We start from the raw sequence: 23,550 nt of genomic DNA, 5'->3' as shown, positions 1-23,550 counted from the left end.
AGTGTGTTGACCTTTTGTCCCAGTCGACCTATTGACTAACATCTGGTGTCTATCTATTGTTAATCCACACCCCAGCAAGTTGTCCCTTTTTTACATATATATATATAATTTTCACTCCACAAACAATATAACTGGTGCAGACATACTGTGAAAGCTGCCCATTGTATGATATTGACATTTTAGTAGGCCTTTGTATAAACAGCCAAGATCATGTGGTAATGTATTAAGGATTACCGTTCCCTAAACTGCCTGCACTTGTTTCATAAATGACGTAAAAGGCTTGGGTGTACCAATAGGGCGACCGACGACTTCCGGGAAGCCAGAGACCAGACAGTGGGCGTACTAGCAAGGTGGAGGTGTAGCAAGATGGTCGCTCCAGTGTTTCCTGTCAAGAGACCAGCGGACTTGTTTTAAGGGTGGAGAAAGATGGCGGCGCCTTGTGTGGTCTCCCAGGAGTCGCCTGGGAGATCAGAGTTAGAAGCAGGAGAGGGTGAGGAGGGGACCAAGGGAAACAGTAAGTGGATATATTATGTATGTATGGGGTACTGTATACAGTAACCCTTCTGTCATGTATGCTGAAGGCAATGCTTTCTCAGTGTTTGTAGTACAACTTCTACAGCTCTGTTGGAGATGTAACTGGCGGTACACTTATGATATATATAATATATATATATGTATATCAGTGTCCTTCCATTCTGTGTCTAATATAATCCTCATCTGTTCTTATTTTCGTGGAAAGCTGTGCTGTAGCAATTATTTTATATATATATATATATATATATATAATATATTAAAGATTAGATTTAATTTAAATATGGCATTAACATTTAGGGGTTTATTTACTAAGCTGCAGGTTTTTAGAAGCGTAGATGTTGCCCATAGCAACCAATCAGATTATAGCTATTATCTCCCAGAAGGTGCTAGATAAGTGTTTAGATTCTGGTTGCTATGGGCAACATATTCCATGTGTAAAAACCCACACTTTAGTAAATATACCCCTTAGAGTGGTCATTTTGCCATTGCATCTTGTCTATGGTCACTGTTGACATGGGCAGAATGTTGGCGTAGGATATGTCAACATAGTGAAAATTTCAACTTGATTGTTAGAGGTGAGACTTATGTAAAAATTGTCCCGAACCTATATATTTACTCATGGCGTTCCTGGGATGTGTTTAGATTCATCTGCTTATCAGAAAAGTATGCATGTCTAGATTTCAAAATAATAATGATCCCCATTTGTATTAGGCTTTAGCTTTCCAGGGCCAGAACTGTCCAGCAGAGCAGAGTATGTGAATTTAATGCATTAATTACATATGTAGGCTAGAAAGTGAAGGGTGACATGTATGTAGAGTTCTATACATATACCAGAATGCAGATATCCCTGAGACATTAATTTAATAAAATAATTATTTCTTATGTTTTATTAGGTTCTGCATTTTATTTCACCCAAAAAAAATTCATTTATTTGTTACTTTTTAGCCCACGCATGTTGTATTGATTATGCTGAATGCAACTATGCCATTGTAATTTAGATCTTTTTAGTTACACATCAATAATATTATTTTGGAGACATACCAAGATGCCTGTTAACTTAATAAAGCTAGGGAATAGTTCTTTGAAACCCTGGGTTTAATAGAAACCAAAGTAGTTTGCTCTTTTTGTTTTTACTGATCTTTTATGGTTTTCTAGCTCGGTTAAGCCGCTTGGGTCTAGCTCAGTGGTTCTCAAACTCTGTCCTCAGGAACCCACACAGGTCACCCAGCAGGTGCACAGGTGTAGTCATTACTCACTGACACATTTTAAAAGAACCACAGGTGGAGTTAATTATTTCACTTGTGATGCTGTGAGGAGACCTGGAAAACATGCACTGTTTGGGGTCCTGAGGACCGAGTTTGAGAACCTGTGGTCTAGCTTATTTAAGGCGGTTCAGGCTACGATATTGGCCTGGCATAGGTTGATGGCCCTTTCCGATGAAGTGTCTTTGTCCTCTCCAACCTTATTCTTTCAGGGTATAGCCAGCCGTGTCCCTAACTTATATGTAGATTCATGGGCAGAGGGCGGTCTCTCCTCCTTGGGTGATTTATTTACCGATGAGGGTTTAGTCTTTCTCTCATGGACAAGCATTTTACGCTGTGCCGACACGGCGCAAGGCATTGGCTTCAGAGTAGTTTGCCTGCCCCGCTAACAAAATCCACTTTCCCTGCGTCTCGTTTCTAATCTTCCAGTCATAAAGGACGTAAATTGTAGTGGTATTATTTTCAACTATTAGAAAGCAAGAAAGGGAAACTGGCCTGCCATATTAAATGGGAACGAGATCTCTCCTGGCCTCTCTCCGAGGAAGATTGGGAGACTATATTCCGAACATGTTTTACAGTATCCTGATGTATTAATCATTCGGAGATGTTGGTTAAGCCGATTCATAGCGTATATTTTACCCCAGACAGGCAGCATTGTGGGGAAGAAGGTGATATTGCTTATATTTTTGGTCATGTCCTTGTATCCGGTCGTTCTGGTCCTAGGTGTTTGCCATGATTAGTAAGGTGATTGAGAGACCCATTCCTATGGACACATTGCCCGCTCTGTTCCACTTATCCAAAGGGGACTGGTATCTGCTAGGTCACATTCTATTGCCACTAAGGCTGCCATCGCCCAACTTTGCATAACCGCCTCAAAAACCCTTTCTCTTTGAGACTGTAGATTGTAAATACTCTACTTCTTCTTCATCCCCTCACGTGAAGTGGTTTCGCTGGAGTGAATATCTTGAGGAGTAAGGGCCTTCACCTATCTAAATTAAGGCTATTGACCTCAATGGTTTTGCATCATCTTACCTCCAACACTCCATTATATCCGCTAGTGTTCTACCGTTCTGTGATTTGTGCAGGTATACTTTGATGTCATGCGATCCTCTCTCAATCTTTTTTTTTTTTTCATGGCCCCCCTTCCTCTTCTGGGTACTTATGTACTTTACGGACTCATTGCAGAGAGAACTCAAGTGCCCTACTCATTATTATTTATTATCATCAATCATGGTAATGTCTACAGTGTTCTCCCCAGAATTTTTTTCCAGCCGGGTAGCATCAAGAAGTAGCCGGGTGGGGGCCTTAATAATAGCAACAGTAAAATGTTTTAAACCCTGACCTTATAATGATTTAAACTTGAAATAACATTATATATATATATTAATTCTCCTCTTCTGATTAGAGGCCCAGTTGTCTGATTATGAAAAAGCTGCAAAGTCTGTTTATACAGCTCCCAGATATTGTCCCTACTTGCAGGCTCCCAAAGTGCCGGGTGGTAGGCTGTTTCTTGCCGGGTGGTGCACCCGCAAAAAACAGCCTGGGGAGAACACTGGTCTAAAGTCCCTTCACGGCGAGGACCCTGACGTCATCAGCTAATGTCCAACGTCATTCCCAGTGTCCAGCGTCATTCCCTACCATCCAAGTGGGCATAGAGCGGGAATATAACCTTGTGGCGAGCGCACAACTTTCTTCTTTAGATGGGGACAGCTTTCTGTATTTGTGTATGTAAAGTACACAAGTACCATTTAAAACATTCATTGGGTTCTCTCTGCAATGAGTCCATAAAGTACACAAGTACCCTCTTCTGTACCCCCATTATTGTTATATTCAATAAAACCATTGATTAAAAAAATTATTTGCTTTTGTCTTATAATTATCCACTGCGCTTTAAAAATCAGAGGACGACTGTTTTGTTTAAAAACAATTGCAGTAAAGTATGAAGTGCAACATAGATTCTGTAATTTACTAATATTTATTCATAATATTATTTATTATCTTCTTACTCATATCGCTTCAGTCCCTGCACCTATAGTTTACAACCAGGACCAATGTAGGGTTAACTGACAAGCGTGTTCCCTTGGTTGAAGATTCCAGCCAATCAAAATGCTTTCTCTATGCTGTAACATTACTTTGTAATGTTCCATTGAGCCAGAATCTCTCCTTCTTGTATTGATGCCATCTAAATGTAGCTATTACAGTTATAGAGCAAGCACATAGACAAAAATGGGTTGGTATATCCCATCAGAAATGTCTCTGGTTCAAGTTATAATTTGTTTTCTTCTATATGCAAAGGTTTGTGCTAAAGATCACCTAACGTTCCACCCTGGTGATATCTAGTGATTGGCACAATATCACAATGTATGTGCACCCCAAAACTTGTGTGATGCCTGGCAATAATATAATTGAAATTGATCATTTAATGATTGGGCGGGACCCCGGTAAGTCTATTGTGTGTGCTGTGCGGCCAGTTTTAGTGTCTCGGCCCCGGACACCATTTAATAGGCTTTTTCTATCTTCACAGGGGTTTGATTAATCTGGTTCTTCATGACCTCCTGTTGATTTTGCAATAATTAAAGTTATTAAATCGCCCTCTTTTGCAAGTATAATGTAACAACCTTGCTGAACAGCACAAAGGTTACCAGCAAGACAGAAGAATGCAGTTAATAAACATTGCAGTAGGGCATGCAGTGGAACATAAATGAAAGTTACATGAGAGTAGTTCCTACCTGTAATTATCTGCTTGTAATAGGTGTACTCTTTATTTTACTGTAAGATGGCAGCGCAGAATCCTGTGATGGGGTCTTGGATGAAAACCCAAAAAGCGTAAATTCTGTGTGCGGTGAGGAGATGGACACCTGTGGTGAGGATAGTAAATTGTTGGAGAAAACCTTAAAAGAGGCCAGGCGTTTAAGTAGCCGAGAAGACCCCATAAGCTTGGATCCTTCGCCGGTAACTGGCCCCCTGCTGGATATGTTCACCACAATAGGTGAGAGCCAGGTGCCCATCCGCAGCCAGCAGAAAGGAGACCCAGAGTTTAGCCAGGAGCAGAAGATGGCCATGCTTCTCGACCTGTACAAGTCTAAGCCTCTCATCTTTCTGGAACGTTTTCGGAAAGTCCTAAAAGAGGAACACCTTGATTGCTTTACCCACCTGTCTGGTGACTACACCGCTGACTTCTACTTCAAGGAAATCCGAAAAGCCTCTCTCAAGAAAGTGAATCACACGAGGGTCCGGAACAAGCGGTACGCGGCCCTCCAGCAGCTCATCTCCGGTAGGACTTGATGAATATTATTATCCGTTACTTGTATTGCGGAAGCATTGTACGTTGCGCTTTACAATTGGGATCAAAGCGTAATAAAACAAGACAGGGTAATAACAGGCATAGAGGTACAAGCCTCCTGCTTACAATCTACATGGAAATAGGCATTGATATACAAGGACAGTTTGCAGAGGTTCTTGGTGGGCTGTATGATCCAGTCACACAGGAATGTTGGCCTGGGGTCCGGAGGATGTGAAAGTGAAGAAAGAGAAAATATATAAAGTTATGTGTGGACTGTATATCGGGGATGTAATGGGGTGGGATACATCTCCAGGCACACTTTACTGCTTGTTGCATATGCTGAACGTTCTTTACTCTAACACTGTTGTCCTTTGCTGTGGGATTAGGTTACAGTTCATTTTATTTTCACAGCATTATTTAAACATAAGATAGTCCAGTCCTTTAAAAAAAACAACCTAGCTGGGCAGTCGCCCACCACACTTACTTCCTTTACTGTCCTGCATCACTGAGCCAGGAGGGGTGAAGGGCAAGAGAAGTACTAATATAATTTTATAGATGTGTCCACATACATCTATCCTTTATGCTCTACAAGTCGCGTTACACAGTACGTGAGCGCTGTGCGACTCAGTAGCGCAGAGCGTCTTTTATGCGACTTTTCCCCTTATGCTCCCCTTCTAATGCGTGTTATTCACAAAGTGATGCTTTTGCGAATAAGACTCATTTTAAGGGAAAAAGTCGCACAAAAAGAAGCTCGGCGCTCACTCGCAGCGCTATGCAGACTGGTGGCTGCAGGTTCTTCACCCACCACTCACACCAATGTCACTGTGTGCCCTGTGCACAGACTGCTATGTAGCCTGTCCTATTCACCCACCACTCACACCAATGGCACTGTGTGCCCTGTGCACAGACTGCTATGTAGCCTATCCTATTCACCCACCACTCACACCAATGTCACTGTGTGCCCTGTGCACAGACTGCTATGTAACGTCTCCTATTCACCCACCTCTCGCACCTGTGTCACTGTGTGCCCTGTGCACAGACTGCTATGTAGCCTGTCCTATTCACCCACCACTCACACCTGTGTCACTGTGTGCCCTGTGCACAGACTGCTATGTAGCCTGTCCTATTCACCCACCACTCACACCTGTGTCACTGTGTGCCCTGTGCACAGACTGCTATGTAGCCTGTCCTAGTCAAGTGAACACTGGCCCAATGCATCCCACCCCATTACTAGCCACGCGCATGGTGCCACACCTATCTCTTGTATTTATGTCAGTACATTTTATTTTTGTTATTGCTCAGATTTAACTTGATGGATCAAGATGAAACACAGTGCAGGTTATTTCTAGGAGTTTCCACTACAAATTTATGCAGTTTCCTTGAAAATTGGTTCAAGGTCATTCCATATCAGATCCCTCAAAAAAAAAAAAAAATTAAATGTCCACCCCCAACTGTCCGGGAGGTAACTTTTCCTCCCGAATCCACAGCAGTGGATTAGTGACAGCGATTACTGGGAGGATTTAGTCGCCAAGTAAGTGGTGGACATTTTTTGATTAGTGAGGATTTCAGATAAACTATTTCTGCCAAATATCTCGAAAGTCTGACTGTTATTTTCCAAAATATTGAATTTTTTTTTTTTTTAAATTTATTAAACTATTTACTAATCGCAGCTTATTTATTCAGTTTATTTGAAGTATCACGGGTGTTTATTAAGGAATCCCCACAAAATTTGGACCCCCGAAGGTAACTTTTCCTCCCACATGCACAGTGATGGATTAGTTACAGCGGTTGCTGGGAGGATTTAGTCGCAAAGTAAGTGACAGGTAGTCGGCACTGGGAGGAGGTAACTGGGTTGACTAGAAGAACGCAGGCGTGTGTGACCGTTTTCTGGGCGTGCTCTAGTGAACCTCTGCAAATTTGTTCACAGCTGGAGAGGCGTCTCGGGAGAGCTGCTCTGTCTGAGACAGCATAGGCTTAAGGTGCCTATCCATTAGGCGACCTGAAAGTCTGAACGTCTAGCGTTGAGTCCTTCAGGTCGCCGAGGTGTGGTACCCGCACTGAACAGCGTTCACTGAACTTCATTCAGTGAAGGAACCCGACCTCCTATCTCTGAACATGTCGAACCTGATGAGCGTCATCAGGTTGTCGGGCATGTTCAGTAGACAGTCGGGGACGGCAAGGACCCAGCGTTCACGCGCATGCTGGTCCTTGCCGGCTATCCATTACCCGCGGGAGGTGAACGTCTCTGTTCTCAAGACTTCAGCTAAGTCGTTAGCATATTTTCTGCTGCATACGGAAACTCATTCGCAACGGGATTTGCATCCATTTCTAAATCATCCCCATTACTGCAAATATTCCATAGATGCTAAAGTTTACTGCATCTCTCGTGGCTGTAGCTCAAGTATTCAAATAAAAGTGAGAATTCACATTAAACAATATTCTAGTAGTATATAAAGAGACTTTTTACCATACATGATGTTTTATATTGGAATGACTGTTCCACATTGATGTGCTGTAGGTGCGCGGTCACAGTCTGTTCTCAGTGTGGTTGTCCGGGCACTGAAGCTTGTGTACGTTCTTCTTTTAGCTGGGGAATATTTCAGTGACGAGCAGATGCGGGCACGGGACCCTCTCATGTATGAGCATTACGTGGGCCAGTATCAGAGCGAGGAAGAGATCATGACGCAGAACAGTCTAGCGCTGTCTCAGGCCAGCTGCCTATCAGATGTGCTCCTCAACTCCTGCCAGGAGCAGTCTTTACAGCAGAGGCTGGAGGCCCAGCGGGACCTGGAGGAGAGCTGCATGGAGGAAGAGGAGGATGACAGTGAAGAGGAAGGTGGGTTTTCTCAGGTAGACTCCCTTTTTTTTTTTTTTTTTTGGGTTACATCACAGATTTATGAACGGACGCTCATACGTGAGTCCATATAGACGAACACCAGAATAAGGATCTGGTGCTCCCACTAAGGAAAAACCTCTGGCTCTGGTGCATCCAAAGAGTTCCACCAGGTCATCGGCTGGTCTGCTTCTAAGCTCACCAACCTCTTCTTCTCTCCCGCAGAGTCTGAGCTGCAGTCAGATGAGGAGCGGGAAGTGGACAGTGAGGAACGGGTCCTAATGCGGGAAGAATTCATCAGCCGCATGCACCAGAGGTTTTTGGATGGAAAAGATAAAAATTTCGACTACAAGTAAGAAAGCTACAAACTCCTGTGCAGTCTCCCTTACATATATTCTCTATAAGACTGTATGTAATGTGATACCCAGTAATCCTGGAATATGAATGAATCCATTGAGAAAAAATATGTTCTAACCTTTGTATTTAGAAGTTGCCAGATATTGACACATATTGAGTAGTGTACCATATTTATATTTGCTGTCTGTAATAGCAGCAGTGACCGGCTGGAGATGGCCACGAACGCTTCTGGTAATATTACGCAGTAAAGTCCCGAACCAAGTACGATGCTTAATAATAACCAGGCTCAATGTGATAAATTTCGGTTCTGTGTGGTCTTGTTTAAGTATAAGCCTGTCTACATTGGTTGTCACAGTGATCCTGGACCTCGGGCTTGACTGTGGGGTGACCCCATATAGCCGGATGTGGTATATTTTTGTTGACCTTCATAAACTCAACATGCAGCACAACCACATCAACACTGGTGAAATGGGGAGGCAATCGGGAAGCCGACTGCCTAAATACGGGCAGCCGGCTTCCCGACTGTCTTATCCCGGCAAGGGTGAAATGCCGGGCGTCTAGATTTAGACGCCCGCATTTCCCCGACGCAGGGAGACCGGCGCCCGGCATCCCGATCGTAGTGATGCCGGGCGCCGCGAGCGGGGAGGGAGGGTTAGGTTTAGGGCTCCCGGGGGGCACTTAGGGTTAGGCACCCCCCTGGGAGGGTTAGGGTTAGGCTAGGGGGAGGGAGGGTTAGGGTTAGGCACCCCCCCCGGGGGACTTGGGTTTAGGCAGCGGGGAAGGGGGTGGTTAGGGTTAGGCACTTGAGGGGGAAGATAGGGTTAGGCACCCCTAAGGAGGGTTAGAGGGGTTAGGTTAGTAAATACTTACCTATCCACGATCGGGATTTCCAGCGCTGTCGGGCTTCCGCTGCGTCGCACTCTGCTCCTGTCGGGCTGCTGCTGACGGGGATTGAACCGCCGGCCAGGCAGCCGGCGGTATTTCATACCAATCCCGTGAAATGTCATCATGATTAGTATGTTCACAAAATTGGTCCTGGTGGTCCAGTAGTGACTTAAATGGTCTGGCGTCTCCTGGGTCTGGGAGTCAACTGATGTCTTCTGGCTGATCCTGCATTGCTCCCATCGTTGAGTATTTCTACTTCAGGGTCCATAGGGGGTCCACAGGGTTGACCTTGGGGATATAGCTGGATCAGGATCCATGGGCACCACACAGTTAAGCTTTTAGCTCCCAGGATGCACTTGGGTCCTCCTCTATACCCCGCCCCCGAGCCACAGGCACCTCAGTGTAAGTTGGTGCCCGGCCGGAGTCGGTCACCGTGCAGGGGGGGCTGCAGGAGCAGCCCCCAGAAGCTTTTTTAGTTTAACAGATTTTGTTTATTTAATCTTTCTTTCTACTTCAGGGTCCATAGGGTATCCACAGGATACCTTGGGGGTATAAGCGATGGCGGCAGACATCCAGGCACCACAGAGTTAAATTTTCAGCCTCCCAGGATGCACTGGGGTCCCTCTCCTATACCCCGCCCCCGAGCCTCAGGCCACTCAGTTTTCGTAGGTGCCTGGCTGGACCAGTCGCACCGTACAGAGGGGGGTCTTTTTAAGGCCCCTGAATATTTCTTCGCAGCTGTGGCTGCACAACTAGAGTGCTCCAGCATAGGACAGTCAGTATTGACGTCCATGCTGTCACTCCTACACCCCGCCGGTACCGATCCGGGGATGCTGGTAGGTAGCTGGGGTCACAGCTAGCGGTGATCCCCGGCTACCTGGACTGTGGCCGGATACACGGGGAACAAGGTAAGCGGCGGGGTCCCGCGGTGGGCACCCGCTGGTAACACAGTCCTGTTTGGTCCCCAGGCAGGGGGCTCCCTGGGAACCGGCTGCGCGTGGGGCCAGGTACTGATCCTGCGCCTTCCACTAGACCACCAGGGACAGCGGGCCGTAGCATGTGCGGTACAGCGCGTCGTCCCAGGGGTTGATAGCACGCCAGGGGAGAACGCCTTCACTGTCTCACAGCCGGCGTCTCCCCCGCTGCACAGTGCCATTCCACAGCGGTCTGAGCGGGCTGTGTCAGCGCTCCTCCCCCGGGCCCTGCCTTCTCTCTGCTCCTCGGTGGCCATTTTCTCACTACATGTGCTGGGGATGGCAAACGCTGCTGGAAGCTGATACAGATGCCATTGCGGTCCGGGTCCCCCGCATACCTCTCCTTCTATTAAGGTCAGTGTATGCAGCACTGTTTCCTACCAGGCTCTGGTCTGTGTAGTTGATCGCAGTGCCTGTAATGCAGGATGTTATCTGTGCATTGTATGTGACTTAAATGCTAGCGCTGTTTGCCTGTACTTTCATTTCTGACTGTCAGCCTTTTCCTATCCCTGTTCTTCTGCTACAGCCCTTGCGGTGCGGTGTCGCAGGGTGTTTATTACCTCACAGTAAACATGGTTTTTCTGTGTGGGAGGTCACATACGCTCCGTTCACACTCCTCATGTCGGAAAGTGAACGAGGATATCCTCTTCCAGCTATAATGTACTGATATCATGTGCAGTTAGCGGAGGGATATGTAGACGCTGAGGGTTTATGGAGGGCATGTTGTATTATATATCACGCCTCATTTCTGTCACTGTGCCTGCACAAAAAAGGGGACCGCCCTCGGCTGGCTAAGATGCTTACATCCTTTGTGGGCAACGCCCCCTGCGTTTCCCCAAGGGGTTATTGCAGCCTGTGGTGGTCTCATCACATGCAGGGGTCCCTGGACAGTTGATGGTACCCCAGTGTATCCTGTTTTTCGCCCCCCCAGGTCTCGCAGGAGCCTGTGTGGGTGAATTTATTGTCCAAATGGTATAGCACCTGATGGACGTTTTACAGGGGGAGTCACCATTTCGGCCTTCTAAACGGCCTTTCGGATCTCAGACGGGTAAAGACATGACGTCTGATGACGGTGACATTATTGACTTTTTCAGACACGAGCCCCTTAGTGCAAAGGAGGCGTAGTCTGGGTCTAAAGTCTATATACCTGGCCTTCTACGGGCAGTCCGTGCGGCTTTGGTTATTACATATCCCCCGTGGCTAAATCCAAATATGCCTTCTTTAAGGATAAGGGTGTTGCCACTGTAATTCCTCTATCTGGTCAGGTGGATCATTTTAGAGGAGGCGTGGAAAATCCGGGTAAGCGGTTCCAGCCTCAAAAACGGTTGACCTTTTGCATACCCCTTTTGCGGATAATTACATTTCTGAATGGGAGTTACCTTTACGGGTAGATTCTCATGTTACACGCCTAGTGAGGAGTGCTACGTTGCCCATGCCCTCCAGGTCCTCTTTGAAGGAGGTTCCAGATTGCAAGGTGCAAATATATCTAAAATCCAATATTCCCTTGCTGGAGGGGCTTCCAGGCCGGCTATGGCCGTGTGCTGGGGGGCCAGAGCCATGGAACACTGAGTAGGTAACTGGATCTCTGCACACTGACTCTCCAGCAGAGCAGGTGGATAGTGGCAAATTCTCAGAGACTTTGCCACGTTCATAATGAGACGGTCTTACATATAGCCTACTCCTTTCCAGAATCTCCTCGGCAGCAGTAGCGGCTTGCATTCCATTTGGAATGCTTTGCCTTTTACGGGACAAGTCCTGTTTGGCCCTCGTCTGGACGCAATTGTGGCCCTGCAGGCAGCAGCTACGTCTGCGTGTCTGCCATCGGCTACAGTCCCATCAGGGTCTGGGACTTTGTCTTTTCGGCCCTGTGAGGCCAGGGTAAGTCTAAAATACAGCTTTCCAAGACAGTCAGTAGCCAGGAAATCTGCTCAGCCATAAGAACAGGCTTGGAGTACAAGACGTCCTACTCCCAAGTTGGACTATAAGCCTTCAGCCTCACGGGACGGGCCTCCTCTCGGGAGCCCCCAGAGTTGGAGGCCGGCTTCTCCAGTTCGCCCAGTACTGGTGTCTGACCACCACGGACACTGGGGTAAGAGAAGTATTTTCTTGAAGGTATGTCTTTTCCTCCCGGTAAAAGCCTCCCAGAAGGTTTTTCGTTACAGGTCTTCTGTCAATTCAGGACTAGGCCCTGTAATTTTTGAGGGTGTTGCACTCTATGCTCCAGGCAGGAGTTATAGTACCTATTCCGTTGCCCCAAAGGGGAACGAGGTATTACTCCATCCTCTTTCTGGTACAGACACCCAATGGGTCTTACCAGGACATACTCAACCTCGAATCCTTCAACAAATTCTTAAGGGTTCCTCGGTTCGGGAGGGGGACCCTGCATTCCATCATTCAATGGAGCCTGGGAATTTTGTGGTGTCGTTGGATATATTCAGGGTGACTACCTGAGTATCCCTCTTTTCTTAGCACACCAGTGTTTTCCTCAGGTTTGCAGTGGTCGATAAGCATTTCCAGTTTCTGGCATTGCCCCTTGGTCTGGCCTCCGCGCCTCACGGTTTACCAGGGTCATGGTAGTTATGGCAGCCCACCTGCGGAGGCAGGGGGTCCGCTTGTTACCCTATCCGAGTGACCTCCTGTTGTTACACGGTCTCCAGAGATACTTCAGTGCCATATGCAACGGACAATATCTGTGTTGCTACGTTAGGGCTGACTGATAAACTGGAAATGGTCCTCTCTGATTCTTCACAGAGGATGCTCCATATCCCAACATCTGAGGATCTTTGTGATTGAGGAAAAGATCTCTGCATTACAGGAAAAGGTACGCAGTTGCCTGCAGAGTCGCCGAGTGTCTATTCACTTGGCAATGTGGTTCCTGGGTTCCAGGATGTCGCTGTTCGACATGGTGGAGAGTACCCAGCTTCACTCTAAGGAACTTGATCCTCTCCGGATGGGATGGGTTGCCCCATAGGATAAAGTCAATAGGCTTTCCCCGGAGGTTTGTCTCTCTCTGGCCTGGTGGCTGCAGAAAGCTCACCTAAACAAAGGGCACCCCTTGGGATTGCGGACAGGGTCCTTCTGACGACGGACGCCAGTATCCATGGCTGGGAAGCATGACTGGTCCACACTTGTTCCAGGGCAGGTGGACACCAGTAGTTTTTGCGCTTCCCATAAACATCTGAGAACTCTGAGCAGTATTCAGGGTTCTCCAGCATGCAGGACAGGTCCTCCACGGAAATACCGTGCAGGTACAGTCTGACAACGCCATCATGATGGCTTATGTAAACCACCTAGGAGGTTCCCGAATTCTGGCGACACTAACAGTGGTGTCCCGAATTCTGGCTTGGGTGGAAGGCTATATCCCTGCCATCATCGGCAGTGTTCATTCAGGAATCCTCAGATGGAAAGCAGGCTTTCTCAGCCGTCAAGACGTGCATTCAGGGAAATGTCCTCTTTATCAGGAGGTGTTCAATCTTCTGGTGAACAAGTGGAGCCTTTCAGAGATGAGACTCTTCTGATAGACGTAGGCAGGTCCAGTCGACCTTCCAAGTTGTGTACCTCGTCCCTCCGTTATCCCTTCTTCCTCCAGTAATCGCAAGAAGGAGGCACGCTCCTGCTGATGGCTCCAGCGTAGGCCAGATGGCACTATTACTCAGATCTTCGGAGCCTCTCAGTTAACACTCCGAAGATGTTGCCTCTACGCCCGGACCTGTTGTCTCAGGATCCTGGCTGATCCCCAGACCTGGGTTGTCTGTGGTGGAGACTGCCCTCTTAAGGTCTAGGAGTTTTTCCAGCTCTATAGTTAACAGGGGCTCTGTCCATGCTAAGAGCTCGGAAGTTTTTATCTGCAAGAATTTACCATTAGGTATGGTATACTTTCTTTCAGGTGTCACCCTAGAGGCTAGGCTCCTCGGGTATTCCGGATATCCAGAGGTTGGCTTTCCTACAGGTGGGCTTAGATAACGGTCTTCGCCTTGCTTACCTCAAGGTGCAGGTTTCTGCCCTGTTAGTATGGTTTCAGTGTAGGATTGCTACTCTTCCTGATGTCCGCACCTTTGTGCAGGGTGTACGTTATATTCAGCATCCCTTTGTTCCACCTGTGGCTCCTTGGGATTGGGCTGTGGTCCTTAGGGCTCTCTGAGGACCACCATTTGATCCACTGGGCTCAGTGGATTTCAAATGGCTTACGGCTAGGACTGTATTCCTTCTGGCTCTTAATTTGGCCAGTAGGATCTCAGAATGGGAGGCTCTGTCATGTAGACCTCCCTTTTTCTCATCTTTCCTAGGAACAGGGCAGTGCTTGCCTTTACTTCCCCAGTCCTGTCTGCTGGTGAGGCCTATTTGGCTGTGGTACGGGCGCTAAGAATTTAAGTTGACCGTACCAGTCCATTTAGGAAATCAGACTCTCGGTTTTGTCCTTTCTGGTTTCCATAAAAAGGGTTGGCCTGCCACTACACTAACTTTGGCAGGATGGATTCACAGGTCTTCCTGTTCCATCCTCTATTAAAGCTCTTCCACTAGGTCTGTGGGTCCTTCGTGGACAGCTCGACGTGGCGCTTCAGCGGTGATTGGCAGCCACGTGGTCATCTGTCCATATTTTTGGTAAGGTATTATGCTTTTGATACCTTCGCCTCTCAGGATGCTTCCTTTCTGCGGCGGATTCTCCTTACAGCACAGGAGCGTCCCCACCCTTAAAGGATACTGCTTTGGGACATCCCCAAGGTATCCTGTGGATACCCTATGGACCCTGAAATAGAAAATATGAGATATGGTAAGAACTTACCCTTATTTCTACGAAGTCCATAGGGTTCCACAGGACTCCCGCCCTGTCGCACCTGTACTGCAGATGGGCTTTGATCTGGTCACCGGTTTCTCCGTCTCCTTCTGGTGAGAATGTGATTCTTGTGTGTTCCAGACTGTCTTCTCTCTCTTTTTTGCTCCTGCTACGGCCTATGGCTTGTTACGAAACTGAGTGGCCTGAGGCTCGGGGGCGGGGTATAGGAGAGGGACCCCAGTGCATCCTGGGAGGCTGAAAATTTAACTCTGTGGTGCCTGGATGTCTGCCGCCATCGCTTATACCCCCAAGGTATCCTGTGGAACCCTATGGACTTCGTAGAAATAGAGATAACAAGGGTAAGTTCTTACCATATCTCATATTTTTTATTACAGACGGCAGCGAAGGGCTGTCTATTCAGACGCCCACGCTGCCGCTCTGATCCCCGACTGGCGCCGCGACGCCAGTACTGATCTGGGGATCGCGGCGGGAGGACAGAGTCCGTGCTAGCCGGACTCTGTCTACCTCCCAGGACTGCTGCCGGAGTCGCCGGGGATTCAGGTAAGCCGCGCGTCGCTGGCTAGCGGCGGTGCGCGGAATGCCTTAAAATGCAGTCCTTTAGCCTCCGGTCCTGGGGACAGACCGGAGGCTGCTGGCAGTGGTGGCAGGCCCCCCATAACCCGTGGGACCACTAGACCACCAGGGTTAACAGGCATGCGTGAAGCCAGCATCCCTGGGGTTATGGCCAGCCAGGGGAGGAAGCCTTCCCTGTCAGCGGCTCCTCCCCTCAGCTCAGCGCGCCTTTCAGCACGCAGTCTGGCGTCGCTGAGCTGCAGACTCTTCGGCCACTCCTCCTCTGAGGTCTCTGGGGGCCATTTTCTATGTGGCAGCGCAGCTCTCAGGGAGCACGAGGACCGGTCCCCCTGTGTACCTCTCCCCCGATTTAAGGACAGTGTACACAGCACTATAGCCCTCCCAGACATTGAATCTGGGAGGTTGATTGTAGTGAAAAGGTGCAGTGAGTATATCTTCTCTGCATGGTATGTGACTTTTGCTAGTGCTGCCTGTCTGTGCTTATTTTCCGCTTACTGTCAGCTTATACCTGTCCCTTTCCTTCTCCTACAAGCCCTACAGGTGTGTGGGGGAGGGGCGTTTCTACTGACCTCACTTATATAGATCACGTATTTGTGAGGTCCGTCACATACAGTTGTGTGCTACACAGTGCCATATTGTGGGCTGTTGTTCAGCACACCGGTGAGTGCGTTTACTTCTGCCCTGTTGCCAGATATATTTTTTTGACTATATAATATATTCTGTCATGTCAGACGAGGAGGTTGAGCGCTCAGTGGCTCCGGTGTTGGCCTCTTGCGGACGCTGTTCTGCAGGAGTGGATAGGGAGGATTTGTCACAGGATGGCCTGTGTAGTCGATGCCAGGTGGCTCCTGGCCCATCCAGACCTTCTCTGACACAGGAACCACCGTGAGCGATGTTTTCTCAAGTGCTGGTGTCTATTGCGGACCGTCTGTCGGTCCCGACTGCTCTCCCTACTAGGGCGTTACCCCAGCCGACCATCCCTCATTCACCGGGTGTCCCGCAGTTATTGCGGAGTCCTCCTGGGTCTCAGTCAGTGGGTCCCTATGCGGGGTTGCCTATGTATATACAGGCTTCCCCTGTGCCGCAGCAACCTGTGGTACCTTTTCAGGCCCCTATGGCGACTCCTCCACCCTGGGTGGATGTGCTCTCCAACTCCGTGCAAAATTTGGCGGCCGCTTCCTCGGCTTTTCAGTCAATGTTGCAGACTGACATGCCTTCTAGGATTTCAAAACGCCCACTCATGACACGGGCTGCTCAGGTATCGGCCTCAGAGGGTTCCTCAGATGATGGGGAGGTCCCTGATGACACTGACTCGGACGCCTCGGTCCAGGAAATGGATACCAAGTCGTCCATTAATGTGCGAGCACTAGTTAGGGCGGTGCGAGCTATTCTTCTTATTGGGTATGAGGCACTGGTTCCTAAGTCGAAGTTTCCTAGTTTCAAAAAAACTAAGGTGGCTTCTGCGGTGTTTCCCCTGTCGGATCAGTTGACGGATCATATGGCGGTAGCTTGGCAGGCGCCCAGTAAGAGATTCCTTCCTCAGAAGCGGTTGGCTTCTAATTATCCCTTCCCTGAGGCACATTGTAAAAAATGGGAAACTCCACCGGCGGTGGATTCCCATGTCACCCGTTTAACTCGGGGCGCTACCTTACCATTACCGTCGATATCCTCGCTGAAGGATCCCACGGACAGGAAAGTTGAGACTTGCTTAAAGTCTATTTACTCCCTCTCCGGGGCGGTGGCCCGACCGTCCATGGCCATCTCCTGGGTGGCCAAGGCCATTGAGGGGTGGGCCAATGCATTGGAAGATACCTTCCCGGACGACGCTCCGGATGTCCAGCGGGCGTTGTTGGGACAAATGAGGGACGCTGCTTCTTACATTGGAGAAGCTTCTTTAGATGCTAGTCTGCTGACCTCGCGGGTATCGGCTGCAGCGGTGTCTGCCCGCCGATCCTTATGGTTGCGGTCCTGGAGAGCGGACTCTGATTCAAAGAAAGGTCTGGAGGCCTTACCTTTCAATGGGGAATTACTATTTGGTCCGGACTTGGACAAAATAGTGGATACCCTGGCTAAATCCAAGTCGGCCTGCCTTCCTTCGGCGGCACTGCCTGCTAAGGTTCGGAGTTCGGCTTTTCGTTCCTTTCGGGTTCAGGGTAAGGCGAAAGGTCAGTCCTTCCCGAGACAGTGGGCGAGTAAGACTGCCTCTAAACCCAAGAAGCAAGCCTGGAGTGCTCGGCGCCCTTCTTCCAAGCAGGAAGATAAACCTGCGGCCTGATGGGACGGGCCTCCCTCTGGGGGACCTCAGAGTGGGAGGCCGACTTCTTCTATTTGCCCAGTGCTGGCACAATACCACCACGGATGCCTGGGTTCGAGAAGTGGTCTCTCAGGGGTACGCCCTGTCTTTTCGGCACAGACCACCCCACCAGTTTTTCTGCACGTGTCCTTCTCAGGACAAGACCAAGGCGTTACAGGTTCAGGAGGCTATAGAGTCCTTGCTGAAAGCAGGGGTCATTGTTCCCGTTCCTCAATCACAACGAGGGACGGGGTATTATTCGTCTCTGTTTCTGGTGCAGAAACCCAATGGTTCTCATCGCCCTATCCTCAACTTGAAGTCTCTGAACAAATTCCTCAGAGTTCCCAAGTTCAGGATGGAAACGTTACGTTCCATCATTCTGGCGATGGAACCGGGGGATTACATGGTGTCCCTGGACATCCAGGATGCCTACCTCCATGTTCCGATAGCATCTTCGCACCAGCTGTATCTGAGGTTCGCTATCCTTCAACACCACTATCAGTTCCGGGCGCTACCCTTTGGTCTCTCCACGGCACCGAGGGTGTTCACGAAGATTATGGCGGTCATGGCCGCACATCTTCGGAGCCAGAATGTACGGCTGCTGCCGTATCTGGACCACCTCCTGTTGCTGGCGAGCTCCCCGGAGGTACTGCTTCAACATCTCCACCTGACGATCGCTTGCCTGCAAGCACACGCGTGGTTGATAAATTGGATAAAGTCCTCCCTGATTCCATCACAGCGGATGGTTCATTTGGGAGCCCTGCTGGATTCGCGTCAGCAAAAGATCTTCCTGACTCCAGAGAAGGTCGCCTCCCTACAGCTGCGGATACGCAGTTGCCTGAGCAGTTGCCGCCTGTCGGTCCATTCGGCTATGAGAGTTCTGGGGTCCATGGTGTCGACATTCGACATGGTGGAATTTGCCCAGTTCCATTCCCGGCCCCTGCAGGGGTTGATTCTATCGGAATGGAACGGGTTACCTCACCGGATCCGCTCTCAGGTGCTGGTGTTGTCTCCGGACGTTCGGAAATCTTTGGCTTGGTGGCTTCAGACAGCTCATCTCGTCGAGGGGCGCCCCTTTTGGATCCCGGACTGGGTCCTGCTCACGACGGATGCCAGTCTCCGGGGTTGGGGGGCAGTGACCGGCTCATTGTCTCTCCAGGGTCGTTGGTCTGCGGAAGAAGCACTTCTTCCCATCAATATCCTGGAACTGCGGGCAGTATACAGGGCCTTGCAGTCGTCCGGCCCCGCTCTTCACGGAAGGGCGGTACAGGTGCAGTCCGACAACGCCACCACGGTGGCGTATATCAATCACCAAGGCGGAACTCGCAGTCAGGCAGCGATGTCGGAGGTGTCTCGCATCCTAACGTGGGCGAAGGGTCACATTCCAGCGATCTCGGCGGTCTTCATCCCCGGAGTCCTCAATTGGGAAGCGGACTTCCTCAGCCGTCACGACGTGCATCCCGGGGAATGGTCGCTTCACCCAGAGGTGTTTCAGCTACTCGTGGACAGATGGGGACTGCCGGAGCTGGACTTGATGGCTTCCCGTCACAATCACAAGTTACCCGTTTACGGGTCAAGGACAAGAGACGCAGGCGCAAGTCTGGTGGACGCGCTGTCGGTGAAATGGTCTTTTCACCTGGCGTATCTGTTTCCTCCGATATCCCTACTTCCTCGGGTTCTGCGGAAATTCAAGCAGGACGGCGGCACGCTCGTGCTGGTGGCTCCGGCGTGGCTCAGACGGCCTTGGTACTCCGATCTCAGGAGCCTCTCCATCGACTTGCCGTACCTTCTACCTGTTGTCTCAGGGGCCCTGCCTTTACCCGGATCTGGGTCGGCTGTCTTTGACGGCGTGGCTCTTGAGACAGCCGTCTTGAGGTCTCGGGGCTTCTCCAGTTCGGTTATTGGTACCATGCTCAGGGCACGCAAGCCTGCTTCGGCACGGATTTATCACAGAGTGTGGCACACTTACTTTCAGTGGTGTGAGTCTAGACATTATGATCCTCAGGTGTTCCGAGTTTCTAGGATCTTGGAATTTCTTCAGTCAGGATTGGACCTCGGCTTACGCCTTGCATCTCTGAAGGTTCATGTGTCCGCCTTGTCCGTGTGGTTTCAACGGCGGATTGCAATACTGCCAGACGTTCACACCTTTTTCCAAGGTGTTCTCAGGATCCAGCCTCCCTTTGTGCCTCCTGTGGCTCCTTGGGACTTGGCAGTGGTGCTACGGGTCCTGCAGGGTCCTCCGTTTGAGCCTCTTGAGTCGGTGGAGCTCAAGTGGCTGACATTTAAGACTGTTTTTCTCCTGGCAATTGCTTCAGCCAGGAGGGTGTCTGAATTGGGGGCGCTTTCCTGTCGCCCTCCTTTCCTGATTTTTCACCAGGACAGAGCGGTGCTCCGCACTCGTCCTGAGTTTTTGTCCAAAGTGGTCTCGAAGTTCCACATTAATCAGGAACTTGTTGTTCCAGCTTTTCAGTCCCCTGATCTTTCAGCTGGTGAGACTTCCTTAGATGTGGTCCGGGCGCTTAGAATTTATGTAGACCGGATGGCTTCGGTTAGGAAGTCTGATTCCTTGTTTATCCTCTTTGTTGGCAGGCCAACCCCTCTTGTGAAAACCAAACAAACGTTAGCCCGTTGGCTTCGTTCCGTTATTTGTGAGGCTTATGCACAGGAGGGTTTACCTGTGCCAGCCTCTGTTAAGGCTCATTCCACTCGTTCTGTGGGTCCCTCTTGGGCTGCTAGACGTGGCGCTTCTGCTGTTCAGCTGTGTAAGGCGGCCACTTGGTCTTCATTTCAAACGTTTTTGAGGTTCTATGCGTTTGACACCTTCGCCTCTCAGGATGCATCCTTTGGGCGCCGGGTGCTCCTTTCAGCACAGGAGTGTCCCCGCCCTTAGTTGAACTGCTTTGGGACATCCCCAAGGTCAACCCTGTGGACCCCCTATGGACCCTGAAGTAGAAAACAAGAGATATGGTAAGAACTTACCTTTGTTATCTCTGTTTCTACGAAGTCCATAGGGTCCACAGGGCGCCCGCCCTGACGCACCTGGCTTCAAATGGGCTGTGTGGCTGGTCACCGGTTTTCCGTCTCCCATTTCTGTGAGTATGGTTTCTTGTGTGTTCCAGTCTTCCTTCTCTCTGTTCCATATTCTCCTCCGGCCTAGGCTGCTTACTAACTGAGGTGCCTGTGGCTCGGGGGCGGGGTATAGAGGAGGACCCAAGTGCATCCTGGGAGCTAAAAGCTTAACTGTGTGGTGCCCATGGATCCTGATCCAGCTATATCCCCAAGGTCAACCCTGTGGACCCTATGGACTTCGTAGAAACAGAGATAACAAAGGTAAGTTCTTACCATATCTCTTGTTTTCTAACCCTAACCCTCCACTCCTATAGCCTAACCCTAACCCTTCCTCTTATTGCCTAACCCTAACCCCCCACTACCGTAGCCTAACCCTTCCTCTTATTGCCTAACCCCCCACTACCGTACCCTAACCCATCCTCTTATTGCCTAACCCTTCCTCTTATTCCCTAACCCCCCACTACCGTAGCCTAACCCATCCTCTTATTGCCTAACCTTTCCTCTTATTGCCTCCTAAACCTGCCCTCCTTTAGCCTAACCCTCTGGTCCCTGCGTAATGTTGACCTTTCACATGTGGACATTCTTCAGGTGCTGACGTGTTCGGTGTTGACATTATGACTGCATCCCGTATAGCCAGCATTAGAGCGCTCCATTGTGTGTTTTCTTTTATAAGAGCTGAAGGGTTTATTGACAAGTAACCAATCCCTGCAGCCTTTACTCGTCTATCCCTAAGATGAATCTACGTTTAGTCAGTATTGATCCATATACCATTCCCTGACTGACCACAACCTGACTCTGTTCTATAATATAATATACTGTGCTGTCACCTATACCCTGACCGGAGGCCCTGCCCACATATCATCTTTGCAATCATTTAAGTTAATATCACTTTTTTCTACATAAAACCATCATTATTTGCAATCTGGTCCTGTCCGCCTCTTGTTTCATTAAAGTGAGATGGGGACAAGTATTATCAATGTTTGTAGGACCCCTTATTAAGGACAGCAGTGTTTATATCATTGTGCTTTTTGTGTAGCAGCCTCTTTACAACTGTCCTCTAATTCTAAAACATCAAATAGATTAAGCACAATGAATCGGGCGTAATGAAATGTATACCTATTTATTTTATTAATTACCATTATTTATATAGCACACACATATTCCGCAGCGCTTTACTCATTCAAATCAGTCCCTTCCCCAGTGGAGCTTACAATCTATGTTCCCTATCTCTCTCACACGCACACACGTTGGGAGGCAATTAACCTACCAGTATATTTTTGGCGTGTGGGAGGAAACCGGAGCACCCGGAGAAAACCCACGCAAGCACAGGGAGAATATACAAACTCCACACAGTTAAGGACGTGGTGGGAATTGAACCCACGACCTCAGTGCTGTGAGGCAGTAATGCTAACCATTACACCGTCTGTGCTGCCTGAAGAGCATACAATCTAATTAGATGATACAATTATAACCCACTGTGTGTCCTGCCTATTTCTCTACTAGGGAAGTCGATGATAACCCGGATTTTGATAACTTGGACATAGTCACCCGTGATGCGGAGGAAAGATACTTTGATGACGATGATGATGATGAAATGGAAGCCGAGGAGGAAGAGAGTAAGGAGAATGGACAGGACAGCAGTGAGTGACCACGTTATGCGTCTCCAAACCTTATAACATGGACAAGACTTACATTCCTATAAATGATTTATTAACAAATCCTCTCCGCCAGTGGTCTTGCTTCATCAAGTCACCTTAGCAAACTGAAGCTGTGCACTATGTTGGCCAGTAGAGGGCAGCAGGTTTCTAGTGGTGATTCATGACTGTATCGTATAAAGGAAAATGTCTAAAGCTACATGTGGTACATGTAAAGAATGCGTTCTGACTTTGGTGAGCACTCAAAAAGACTTTGAAGTCCAATTTCAGACCAAAAGGGAATTGAGTGTTACTTGGAAGCAGGGGTTTAAGTCTGGTGTAATAGACTATCTTCTCTCTGTACAGAGACTGTTTAGGATAAAACTAGAATCTGTTGGTTATTCTGCATTTGTGTTTTATCTTCCTCTTTCACCGTAGAAGAAAATTCTCCCAAAGGAGAAACATCCGAAAAAAATAAAAAACTGACTTTTGACTGTCTTACCATTTTCTAGTGTTTTTGTTTTACACTGCATCCATCATCGTTGACGGCAGCAATTTTGTCTTGGACAATATCGGAGATTGCAGTATGTCGGTACACTATGAGATCTAGTGATACCACTTGAGGCAAGCGTACAAGGAAGGCTGGTTCAACCAACAAAACGGCTGCAGTGTGAGTAGGGGGTGGGCCCACTCTAGGGATCATTGCCCAGTTTACGCAGGAGTTTTCAGCAATTATTTAAGATTTCACAGTTGCCTTTATCAGCCGGGAAACCAGCATCCTGGCTGCAAGAGGCAACTGCTTAGAAACACGGTGCCGTTTTAAGATTGGTTTTTGCTTGGGGTGGGGCGTTTGAAAGGATTAATGCCTCCGCTTTATACATTGTAAGCTCACTTGGGTAGGGCCACTTTCACCTTGTGTTTAATTTCATTGTGTATATATATTATATATAATAATCCCCACAGTGTACAGCCCTGCGTAATATGTTAGAGCTGTACAAATAAAAGATTGTGGTAATAACTACCTATTCAGAACCACTGCATGGGTAGAATAAATAGAT

At 48.7% G+C, this 23,550-nt stretch overlaps 1 protein-coding gene across 1 annotated transcript; it reads left to right on the top strand.

Annotated features, from left to right (window-relative positions):
- The first annotated feature begins 307 nt into the window (after window positions 1-307).
- CCDC97 (coiled-coil domain containing 97) lies at window positions 308-22,984 on the top strand. Its single transcript, XM_088477101.1, has 5 exons — window positions 308-514; window positions 4,573-5,070; window positions 7,667-7,915; window positions 8,138-8,264; window positions 22,362-22,984. The coding sequence occupies exons 1-5, from the start codon at window positions 427-429 to the stop codon at window positions 22,504-22,506; spliced, it is 1,107 nt and encodes a 368-aa protein (XP_088333227.1). The 5' UTR covers window positions 308-426; the 3' UTR covers window positions 22,507-22,984.
- Window positions 22,985-23,550: the final 566 nt, after the last annotated feature.

Source organism: Taudactylus pleione, unplaced genomic scaffold (assembly GCF_031769625.1).
Source record: "Taudactylus pleione unplaced genomic scaffold, aTauple2 ptg000199l, whole genome shotgun sequence".
In the NCBI taxonomy this organism is placed as follows: Eukaryota; Metazoa; Chordata; class Amphibia; order Anura; family Myobatrachidae; genus Taudactylus; species Taudactylus pleione.
Note: the sequence above shows the minus strand (reverse complement) of the source record. Positions and strands in the feature narration are given on the sequence as shown.